The sequence below is a fragment of the Lithobates pipiens genome, unplaced genomic scaffold, assembly GCF_037356315.1.
Source record: "Lithobates pipiens isolate NorthernLeopardFrog02 unplaced genomic scaffold, aLitPip1_a1.2 Scaffold_19, whole genome shotgun sequence".
Lineage (NCBI taxonomy): Eukaryota > Metazoa > Chordata > Amphibia > Anura > Ranidae > Lithobates > Lithobates pipiens.
Window position 1 is genome coordinate 62945588 of NW_027507764.1, and position 12644 is coordinate 62958231.

General features: G+C 40.5%; 1 protein-coding gene across 4 annotated transcripts in view; it reads right to left on the reverse strand.

Annotated features, from left to right (window-relative positions):
• Positions 1–12644, reverse strand: part of PEX1 (peroxisomal biogenesis factor 1) — a 121748-nt gene that overhangs the window by 6214 nt on the left and 102890 nt on the right. For 2 of the 4 annotated variants that reach the window (XM_077490808.1, XM_077490807.1), the window contains exons 21-22: positions 9976–10200; positions 5584–5757 (exon numbers count right to left, since the gene is read on the reverse strand). In XM_077490808.1, the coding sequence (XP_077346934.1) occupies positions 5584–5757; positions 9976–10200 (399 nt within the window). The remainder of the gene's footprint in view (positions 1–5583; positions 5758–9975; positions 10201–12644) is intronic. The other 2 variants (XM_077490810.1, XM_077490809.1) reach the window with 1 other exon arrangement.

Genomic DNA, 12644 nt, shown 5'->3' on the forward strand with positions numbered 1-12644 from the left:
GATGTTATATTGGTATAAGTGAAGCGGCTTACTGTATATATGTATTCTTTGAAGTATTTTTTTTATATATAAAAGTTTTTCAACTTTTTCTACATAAAATTCTCTCAACCTGTGCCTGTGTAATCCCATACAAAGAGGGTTTTCTAGGTCTGATCATTAAGAATGAGTTTGATAAATGGAAAGTTCACACTAAATGCAAGTCTGTGTTTTGTTGGTCTGAGACTGAGAAATTTGTGCCAAATTAAAACTACTGTAAACCCTTGAAGTTATTCAGGCTATAGGCTGCCAGAATACTTTAAGGCTGGGTTCACATATGTGCGGCCGCGGGTTTGTGCCTAGGGTCCGTTGCATGTCTGTTCACCAGCTCAGGTGCGATTCAGGCCCGAATTTTGGCCTGAATTCGCATGTGAACCGGACCCAAAGACGCACAGGACCTTTCTGCAATCTGGACTGTGGTCGCCCCAGACCTGTGTGGACCGGCTCCATTGAGATCCGGCCACACTCTCCTGTCATGCGAATCGGATGCAGAGAAAACCCACAATCCAATTCGCATATATGTGAACCCAGCCTAAAGCAATCATGGATACTTGGATAGGCAAAAAAAAAAAAATGTCACTATGGATAGAGTAAGGAGAGATTAGAAGCCTCCCAGGTTTTTACTATGGTCTGTTTCCACCAAAGGTAGATTCATTCTATTTGTCCTGGTGACCTGGTAATAGGAAAACTAGAATTTTACAGATGTCACCAGAACAAGAGGTGACTGTAAATCCTCCAGTGGGGACACCTGTTATTATAATAACAAAGTAAATTCCCCTCACTTTGCAGAGATTCCCTCTCGCTTCCTGTTGCAAAAAGTGAAGGGAAATCTCCCAAAACAGACACAAATGGCAAAAAAAATAAAATCCTTTGAACCCTTTGTTACTCTATCCAAAACTAAAAAGCGTTTTAGCTATACATTTAAACGTCATAAATTTTATACATGGTATTTCCATGCTCTACATAAAATAAAATGTCCGCAGAATTTTTGGGGCTATACAACAGGCCTTCAATCTATTTATTAAGGACCTTAAAAAGGTAAGTACTTTAAATTGGTTGTAAACCCTTGCAACACACGTTCACCTACAGGTAGGCCTAGATAAAGGCTTACCTGTAGGTGCTGTAAATATCTCCTAAACCTACATGGTTTAGGAGATATTTACAATTCCTGATACAAGGATTCCTTCTGCGCATGCACCGATGTACTCGGCGTATGCGCACTTTAAAAGGGTCACGGCGTGCCCTTTTCATTAAACGACATGCCATGACTGGCGGCTCCCGCGCGGGAGTGACATCACGCGACTCCGGCCAGTCACAGAGTTGGAGTCTGTGACCCTGGAAGGAAGATGGCCGCTTCCAGCTGGCGAGAAAATCGGGGACATCGCTGGCACCTGTGTCAGGTAAGTGACACATAATGGGCTACTATGCGATGCATAGTAGCCCATTGTGCTTTGCCTTTGCAGGGAAACAAAGAGGAAGTAAACCCATCAGGGTTTACTTCCTCTTTAAGAAGAAAAAATGCCATTCAACTTCACTGTCCTCATCATCACATTACTCAGTATAAGTTTACATCATCCTCAGATTCAGAAGAACACAACTTCCTCCATGTTTGGCTGGCCTGCAAAATCCCCTACAGCAGTGATGGCGAACCTTGGCGCACCTTGGATAGCCATTCTGCTCTCACACTAGGATTGGCACATCCATTGTATGGTATAAGCTTCTAGTGTATTGCAGGATGTGAACACTCCTCAGCCACGGACAGGCTGGGCATTGAAGAACTTACATGTATCTGCCTCTAAGGGAGCTGTGTACTTATAATGGTTAATTTGATGATGGTGATGAAGGCAGTTTTTATTCTTAAAGTGCACTTCCCCTTTAAATGAGCCACTGATACTTCAGGTGATCCTTAAATATATGGGTCCTGGGCTACTGCCTAGAAATCTCTTACTACCACCATTATGGATACTCATCAATGACTGCCCGCTGCTAAATGGTCAAAGGGTTTCCAAACCAATAACATGACAGCAAATATACAAGATCCACGTCATTACCTTTTTCCGAAAACAAAAATGCTCAAACTACCTCACAGTACTGCTGTGTACAACTATATCTGTCCCAGTTTCATGGATTTATTTAGGTGATAATTGCATTTTAAAAAAGTGCACATATCCATTCGTCCCCCTTTTCTGAGCTAAATGGTCCTTGCCTCTTTAGATGCCTACTTTACCTCAATCCAGTGTTAGTTTACATCCCGTTCCAAAATTCTACACAAAAGTCTCAAGCCTTGGAAGAAGGCTCAAAGAAGTTTAAGGTAAGTCAGCTTGGCCAACCCATAGGGGGTTATTTACGAAAGGCAAATCCACTGCAAGCGCACTTGGAAGTGCGGTCGCTGTAAATCTGAGGGGAAGATCTGAAATGAGTGGAAACTCTGCTGATTTTATCATCCAATCATGTGCAAGCTAAAATGCTGTTTTTTATTTTCCTTGCATATCCCCCTCGGATCTACAGCGACTTTACTTTCAAGTGCACTTGTAGTGCAAAGTGTATTTGCCTTTAGTAAATAACCCCCATAGAGTCAGAACAGCATGTATGAAAACACTGGAGCCCTCAGTAAGTATGGCTGTAGTAGGGTGGATGGTGTGGTAGTTCAGGTCAAGAAGAAGGGGTAAAAGGGATAGGTGCACGTTGTTAGAAAGGACATTTATCCCATAAAAAAAAACCCCCAAAAAAAACTGTAAACAGGCTAGAAGGGCAGGGACCAAGATTCGGAAATTTAGAAATCAGAAGCATGGAAGCTGATGCACAGCAAGAAATATTAATGCAATAGATGCAGTTTAGTAAAGGTTAGTATAAACAAGACCCTATAAAGATAAGGATTTGAAGACCATACATTCTGATCCTATATGAGGAAAACATTTTTTTATTTTATTTAATTTTCTCTGTGCAATAGTAGTGATATACAGTATTTGTATAACTGCTATGCTTTGCACAGGCCTGAAGATATTCCTGTAGACTGTCAGCCAGTGTGCCTACAAAAGAGGCAGTAAGTGCTCAAAGAGACACTGTCACCTTTTACACAAGGATGGGCCTGTGCAGTGCATTTAATGCATTAACGAGTTGCAGTTAGGCAGCCCATGTACACTATATTACCAAAAGTATTGGGACACCTCCCTTTACACATACATAAATTTTAATGAAATCCCAGTCTTAGCCTGTAGGGTTCAGAGGAGTTGAAGCTATAATAGCATCAACTCTTCTGAAAAGGCTACCCACAAGGTTTAGGAGTGTGTCTGAATGTTTGACCATTATTCCAGAAGTGCATTTGTGAGGTCAGGCCTGGCTCGCAGTCTCTTAAATCATCCCAAACTGATCCAAATCATTTAGTGGAGGGGGGATTATGGTGTGGGTTTTTTTTCAGGGGTTGGGCTTGGCCCCTTAGTTCCAATGAAGGGAACTTTTAAGGCATCAGCACACCAAGACATTTTGTACAATTTCATGCTCCCAACTTTGTGGGAACATTTTGGCGTTGGTCCCTCCTGTTCCAACATGACTGCGCACCAGTGCACAAGGCAAGGCCCATAAAGACATGGACAATCAAGTTTGGGGTGGAGGAACTTGACTGGCCTGCACAGAGTCTTGACCTCAACCTGATAGAACACCTTTGGGGTGAATTATAGCGCAGAATTCTAGCCAGGCCTTCTCTTCCAACATCAGTGCCTGACCTAAAAAATGTGCTTCTGGAAAAATAGTCAAACATTCCCATAGACACACTCCTAAACCTTGTGGACAGCCTTCCCAGAAGAGTTGAAGCTGTTATAGCTGCAGGGGGGGGGGGGGGTTTGGCAACTCAATATTGAACCCTAAGGACTAAGAATGGGATGGCATTAAAGTTCATGTGCGTGTAAAGGCAGGCGTCCCAATTCTTCTGCCAATATAATGTATGTAAATAAGCTGCACCCAAACGGAACAAAAATTCGGACCTGCAGCATGTTTGGTCAGCATGTGTGGAAATTCAATATTGTGCACCGCAGTGTGCTGCAACAAAGGTGTGTCAATAAGGTGCATTGTACAGCAGCATACCAACACACTTAGGGTATTTTGCACTGGTGGGCACACAATAAGGGGAAGTGGGGAATGATGGAAAGCATGGAATGGTCAGGGGGTGGGCTCATTAGGAAAGGTGACAAGGTCTCTTTAATAGTGCTCTAATTTTATCATTTCAATGAAACAACAACCTTCTTGAAACCCTAAAATAGGCCATTTTCTTCTAAAGTGAGTTACTTTGTCCACCTTTAACATATATATTTTTATTTCTGTAGTTTTAAACGCAATGTGTTGGGAGAAATAGTTGGGACGCCACTGCTGACCTTCATCTGAAATTTCAAATTGCCTAAATCACGCCGATCCAAATGGTTTTCATAGTCAATGACCCAGAAAGAGCAAATAGTCAAAGACATGCTGGTAGGTTAATTGGCTCCTGTTTAAGATTGGCCCTAGTATGTGTATGTAGGAATGTGCATTAAAATTGGCACTAGTATGTGCATGTAGGAATGTGCATTAAAATTGGCCCTAGTATGTGTATGTAGGAATGTGCATTAAAATTGGCCCTAGTATGTGCATGTAGGAATGTGCATTAGAGACCTTAGTTTCTAAGTTCTTTGACGGCAGGGACTGATATAAATGTACAATATATATGTAAAGTGTTTTGTGTAAATTGACGGCACTATATAAGTACCTTTAAAATAAATAAATTAATAGCCGCTAAAGTCATAGAAAAAAAAAAGTTCCTGATCTGCATGCTTGTTCAAGAACAATGAATCAGAAAATACTCAAGTCAGGGGATCAGCCATACACCTGGGCAATTGGCAATTTTACAAGAAGAGGTCAGCATTGGCAATCTATGTATTGCTCTCAACACAGGTTTCCTTTAATTAGCCTAAAATTAGAAATAAGCCAGCGCTCCAACTAAACTTCCAAGATGATGGTTTACTGAAATCGCATGTCAGTAGAAACATCCAACATTTCAAAGGACCATCTTTTTTGAGGTGGCAGACAGAGAAAAAGAGTCTGCATACCCTCGAAACTGTGTTTTCGACTGATCTGGAGCTAATCATAGGAAAAAAAAAATAGCACTCCAAATAAACTTCCAAGATGACTGTTTACTGCAGTTCCATGTAGTAGAACCATCAGTGTTCCAAGAATACGCATATCAACAGAAACACCAACACCTTGCAAGGTGACAGAGATAAAAATAGAGTCTGCATACTCTCGAAACTTTGATATTTCCTTTGTAAAGGGACTTTAGTAAAAAGTCATATTGAATGGTTCAGCTAATGTGTTGGCTTTTCCTATGTTTGCAATTGCCTGGTGTCACCGTTGAGCCAGGCACCCACCCCTATAGATGGGTTCTATGAGGTTTGTGCAGTGTGGTTTGATGTATTACAAGTTCCTTTAATAGATCTGTCTGCCTTCTTGCATGGTATGTATGGAGGAACAGGGAAGGAACACATATGGGTAAGGACAGAAGCATTTGGAAAGTCGATATACCACATTCATGTAGGTGGGAACAGAGATCTCAGCGTTTAGACTCTGACATTGCTCCCGCTGATCTTCTTGTAAGGAGGTTTTGAGCACTACTGGTTGGAAAGGCACTAATTCTCCTACAGACAAGCCAGTGAAATCATGAGTTAAGGAATTGCTTCCAGACAAGCTGTGGCAGGTCTGTAAAGACAGTTGAAGGAAGACATATTACACCTGCTGTTGGGAATAATGGTCTGTGCACAATGACGCAACTGCTACAATACAGTTAAAAGTTGGCGAAAACTAGTACAATTTATATTTTTCTCATTTGCCTGTAATTTGTCTTAAAGGGTTTGAGTGTGTAGATAAGAATTACAAGATATTAGTACATTAAGGTCAACATTCCAAGAAAAATCACATGCAATTTTCCCAGAAAGAGTGAGCTTCACTGTACATCAGAAGGCCCTTGTTGTGCCCTAAACCCTCTTTGTTATTACTGTGAGAAGAGAATACTGCCATATACAGATTGGAAGCTAGCCTTGGGGATAAGCAAATATTTCTAAATACAAGATCCATGTGTATTCTTACTTAAATCTTGGTGTGCTTTGTGTATTTCTCCCAGGTTTGTGCAGTAGTCCAGTGTGAAACCTTTCCTTTGTGCAGGAGCTTCCTGTAGTAAAGACCATTCTCTGCTGCTCCCTCTTCCTTGTACATTGTGACTGGCAGGGCAGTCTTAATGTATGGGCACTCCTGGGCAGTGCCGAGAGACCCCAGGTGCATGGGGGCCCGTGATAATCTTGCATTACATCATACCTGCCAACTGTCCCGGATTAGCCGGGACATTCACACTTCTTACTAAGCTATCCCAAGTTGGCTGTATCGCGAGCAGAGAATGGAATCTGTACTGTGCCCTCCAGATCCCAGTACTGTGGCCCTTCTGTCCCTCCTTGTACTGTGTCCTTTGTGTTGATCAGTGTTTGGTTTATGCCATGTTTTCTCAATGTTTAAAATGTATTTTGAAAGTACTAATATGTGTTTAATTCTACCAACTATTTATACTTTAATTCTTAAAAGTAGATGCGTGAATTAGGGCAGGCTAGGTGGGGCCCCAGTGCATTACTTTGCCCAGGAGCCCATGATGCTGTTAAGATGGCCCTGGTGACTGGTAGTTTTCTGCAAGTAGCCTATAGTGGATGGAGCTTGTTGGGTCCCTCTTACAGCTTTGCACAGGTTACATGCAGTACAATGGTGATGTCATTACTAATTTTACAACTGGTTTTGTAAATGCATTTGGTGCACACAAAGTGGAATTATATCCTTTTGTAGCTATGCAGCTTCAAATGAGTTTATGTTGTACAAATGAGAATATGCAACAGAAATAGCAGTGCTGAATATTTTTAACATTTTATTTAACTCTTATAAAAACCCACAAATTGCCAAATTGCCTCACAAAATGTCAGTGCCTAGAATTTATATATATATATATATATATATATATATATATATATATATATATATATATATATATATATATATATATATATATATATATATATATATATATATATATATATATATATATATATATATATATATATACATACATACACACAGAGTGGGGACGGAAAGTATTCAGACCCCCTTACATTTTTCACTCTTTGTTATATTGCAGCCATTTGCTAAAATCATTTAAGTTATTTTTTTTCCTCATTAATGTACACACAGCACCCCATATTGACAGAAAAACACAGAATTGTTGACATGTTTGCAGATTTATTAAAAAAGAAAAAAACTGAAATATCACATGGTCCTAAGTATTCAGACCCTTTGCTCAGTATTTAGTAGAAGCACCCTTTTGATCTAATACAGGCATGAGTCTTTTTGGGAAAGATGCAATAAGTTTTTCACACCTGGATTTGGGGATCTTCTGCCATTCCTCCTTGCAGATCCTCTCTAGTTCTGTCAGGTTGGATGGTAAACATTGGTGGACAGCCATTTTTAGTTCTCTCCAGAGATGCTCAATTGGGTTTAAGTCAGGGCTCCGGCTGGGCCATTCAAGAACAGTCACAGAATTGTTGTGAAGCCACTCCATTATTTTAGCTGTGTGCTTAGGGTCATTGTCTTGTTGGAAGGTAAATCTTCGGCCCAGTCTGAAGTCCTGAGCACTGCGGAGAAGGTTTTTGTCCAGGATATCCCTGTACTTGGCCGCATTCATCTTTCCCTCGATTGCAACCTCCTGTCCTGTCCCTGCAGCTGAAAAACACCCCCACAGCATGATGTTGCCACCCCAACTGGTGGAGGGCTGCAGTGATGGTTGACTTTCTACAACTTTCTCCCATCTCCCGACTGCATCTCTGGAGCTCAGCCACAGTGATCTTTGGGTTCTTCTTTACCTCTCTCACCAAGGCTCTTCTCCCCTGATAGCTTAGTTTGGCCCCGATAGCTCCGTTTGTTCCAAACGTCTTCCATTTAAGGATTATGGAGGCCACTGTGCTCTTAGGATGTGCAGTAGGCATTTTTTTGTAACCTTGGCCAGATCTGTGCCTTGCACAATTCTGTCTCTAAACTCTTCAGGCAGTTCCTTTGACCTCATGATTCTCATTTGCTCTGACATGCACTGTGAGCTGTAAGGTCTTATATAGCCAGGTGTGTGGCTTTCCTAATCAAGTCCAATCAGTATAATCAAACACAGCTGGACTCAAATGAAGGTGTAGAACCATCTCAAGGATGATCAGAAGAAATGGACAGCACCTGAGTTAAATATATGTGTGTCACAGCAAAGGGTCTGAATACTTAGGACCATGTAATATTTTAGTTTTTCTTTTTTAATAAATCTGCAAAAATGTCAACAATTCTGTATTTTTCTGTCCAATATGGGGTGCTGTGTGTACATTAATGAGGAAAAAAATAAACTTAAGTGATTTTAGCAAATGGCTGCAATATAACAAAGAGTGAAAAATGTAAGGGGGTCTGAATACTTTCCGGCCCCACTGTGTGTGTATATATATATATATATATCATAGTGAAGGTGTTAACAGAGGGTATTAGCACACAAACATTTTTGGTGTGAGTGTGCCAGGTCAGGATTTTTTCTAAGGCCCCTTTCACACAGAGTGGAATCCATCCAAGCTGATTCCCGCTAATCTGGCGTTTCCGTCTGACTGTCATCCGATCCGCCGGATGGATGGCGAATGTACCCCCATCCATCTGTTTTTTAGCGGACCGGATCAGATTGGATAATAAAGATAATTGGAAGACTCTGGACAGCCGCACTCCAAAATAAATCTCGTGCCTCACAGTTAGCTATGAGTAAGCACTCTTGGTAATGTGAAACGCCTTAGCTGTTATTGCTTTGCTGTGATCTGTACAGTGTGATCTTGTTTTACACATAAAAGGCACGAGTGCGGCTGTCCAGAGTCTTCCAATTATCTTCATTAGCCATATGCCTTTGCCTGCACCCGGGCCTCAGCAGCACTTGCCATAGTGGGCCAATATGCAGTGCACATTATGGCAAACCTACCTAGTTACATAACACAGGGAGCAGAGAGGCAGCTGAATTTGGACAGAGCCTGCAGGTGCAGCACAGTGTGGGATCCCAGCATGTTTTTAGTAGGAAACGACAACTAACCCAATGCAAGACCACACTGAAGCCAAATACAGCCAGGCAGTTAGCATTTTTTAGGGGAATGCAGCTTACATATTCATCTTATTACAGGTTTCTTTTAACAGTTTTGTCGGATGCAAGTACTTATGCAAGCACAGCTAAATAAGATAAATAAAATAGTTAACACATTTGAAATATGATGATACAATTTGCATTTGTTTCATATTCAAAAGCATGCCAGAGAGCAGTATGTAATGTGTAGTAAAGCTAATCAATTACAATTCATCCACAATCCGATTTCAGTAAACTGATAACAATTGTCACTGTGTTTTATCGAATTCTGCCCATTATCACTGCTCTCTGTGCATTTTTAATTAATACGTCTGTACATTTTTTTTATTTCCCCTACATGTTTAAAATGTATGTAAAGAGCATGCCTTTTTTCAGTTTTAGATAGAGTAGGAAGGGTTAAAAGCTGCCTCAAAGTTATGTATTGCTGCCTGTGTCCCCCTGAGGCCGTTTACTTTTGCTTCCTGTACTGTAAACATAAAAAGGAAATAGAAGGTTAAAATCGCCCCAGGTAGGACACATAGATCAATACAAACTAAATAAAGGGTAAAATCCTTCCACACTCTGTCCAAAAATGTTGCCTTTACATACACTTTAACTCTTGAACGATTATTAGATAATTGCATGCACGTTCCATATTACAGAACAGAACATTTGATTAGCAGGTTCATTGGGAAGTATACAGACAGGGCCAACCATTTAGGCAGAAATAAATACATTTACCTACATTCAAATGTGGAAAATACCTTATCGGAGCTGCCGTTTCCCAGATCTGAATCATTGGAGCTCCCAAAATACAGACGCCATATACTGGATTTGGGGTCTTCCGGGGGAATTTTGATCATTTCCAGAGAGGTAAGGGATTGATCTAAGACACTGTCCACTTCTCCTGATTCATCAGACACGCTGCTGTGGTTCAGGAATATCATTGATGATAAACTTGCATCACTATCAGATCCAGAGCCATTGTCCTGAAAGAATCAACAGACAAATATTGGAAAGCTGTCCTCTCTCTTGTGTCTACAACACTATCTTATGACTGAGCTACAATGCTATCTACACTATTTTCCTAAAAATTATCACCATTTTTTTATCCATTGAAGCATACAAAATAGGATTTTTGTACTCACCATATAATACTTTTCTTGGAGTCTATTTGGCGCACAGGAGTTTCTCTCCATTGGGTTATACGGACACCTACAAGAGGACTAGACACTGGCAAACAATAGAACCGTAGGCTAGCTAACCCCTTCTACTACCAGCATGCCTCAGTTTTGAAGCAAAGCAGTACCAAGAACATGATAATAAATCTGTATCCCCAATGGATTCCAAGAAAAGGGTTTTTCTTTCTCATCAAATGGGGACATGAGAAGTCCTTCCTGTGGCTGCACTGTCCACCTGGTAGATCTTACAGAACAAGTGAACAGAAGACCGGGTGGTAGCCTTGCAAATCTGGTAAACAGTTGCCTGATGCTGAAAAGCCAAAAAAAAAAAAAAAAAACACTTACAGATCCAGTAAAATGCAACTTGACAGAAAAGGGTAGACCCTATTCTTTGAGACCATAACCTGGGATGGTCTAGCTGAGTCACCTAGAGTAGGTGGAATGAGAAAAACAGAATGGGAATTAGTCTTTCCGAAGACATAGACTCTCACAGGTCACACCACATCCAAACAATGGAATTCAATTTAAGTTTTAGTACACTGGAGCCAGACAGAGGGATGGAAGAATGATGTTTTTGTTGAGGCAAAAGATGGAAATTATCTTAGCCAAGAAGAATGTCCAGGGCTGCAACACCACTATGTCCTTATGCAAGAACCAGAAAAGGGTTTCTTCCAGGGTAAGGCTGCCAGATCATTCATTTTTCTGGCTAAAAGGAACGGCCTCGACTGAAGAAGAAAAATCTTGAACAGTTAAAAAAAAAAAGGTTAGTCTTCCACATAGGAAAGATGAGGAGAAGGCATCCATCATCCTAGGACACCCCCCCTCAAAAAACAGTGGCATGGTGGTAGTAAGAGAAGTTGGGCTATAGGTTTTTATGTCCAAACCCCCATGTAGGGAGCATTATAATTTGAAGGTGAAAGCTTATCCATGCCCATCAATGGAGGAGAAAGAAAGTAATATAGCATTTGATAAACATACCTCTTGTTTGTGAACTGATAATCACGCAGTGATTAGACTCACTGCTGATGCCGTAATCCCATTTTGGCAGCAAAATGTTAAAGTATATCTAAACCCATATGTATTGTTTTTTGCATATAGTAGGGAAAGGGTGAACCAGGCAGGTTTTTAATTGCTGTCCATGTCTGCTCTGGGCAGATTCAACTCCTATATGTGTTCTGCTGACTACTGCCAAAAAGAATGATAAAAAGTCCAAAAATGTATATTTGTCACCCGAACTGGAATAGATAGGAAAGCAACTAAGAACGCCTATTTTGACAACAGCAAACTCACTTTGGAGAGATTTTTTTCTCACTTTCCATTGTGTCTTTGGCACAGAAGTGAAGGAATAACTCCCCCACAAACAGAAATGAAAAAACTGACAGGGTCTAAAAATGGTTTTAGATATACTTCTGGATTTTCAGATTCTAAATGACCATTTTCTTCTATCTTGTAGCATGGAGCTTACTTACACTTTTGGTATTCTCAAAGATTCAGATATTGCACTGCATAAACTAGCGTTCTCGCTTGCAATTCTGAAAGCGCGATTCACATGTGATTCCACGTGTCATGTATAGGGCAGCCCATTAACGTCAACGGGCTGCCCTATGTGCGCTTGTCATCCAAAAGAAGCTCCTGATACTTTATGGGCCACAAGCTTAGCACAATTTTTACATACAGGCATACCCCACTTTTTAGTACACAATGGGGTTTATTTACTAGAGCTAGAAAGTGCAAAATCGGGCTCCCTTCTGCATAGAAACCAATGAGCTTCTAACCCCAGCTTGTTCAATTCAACTTTGGTAATAAAACCTGGAAGCGCATTGGTTTCTATGCAAATGTGAGCCTGATTTTGCACTTTCTAGCTTTAGTAAATAAACCCCATTGTGTACTTAAAAGTGATGTATGCCTGTAGTGTACCAACTCAAAAACTGCACTTGGAAAATAATGACAAATCACAGTGAAAAAATATAAACAATCCAAACAGAAATGAGAAGCAATTTCCTTGGACTGTACTATACCACCTGATACCTTAAGTATTGTTAGGCATGAAGGCTCATCTGTTACTTCTATTGCTTATTGTGACGATACATATTGTTTTGTTAGTAATTTGCATGTTATGTCCTTAATTGCATTCGTACCAACTAATTGCTCCTTTATTAATTGCTGATAATGAACTGAATGGACATTCTGTTTCTATTATATTTTCATATCTGAACAATGTTTGCCCTAGTTACCTTTTTCTTTGTTTTGTA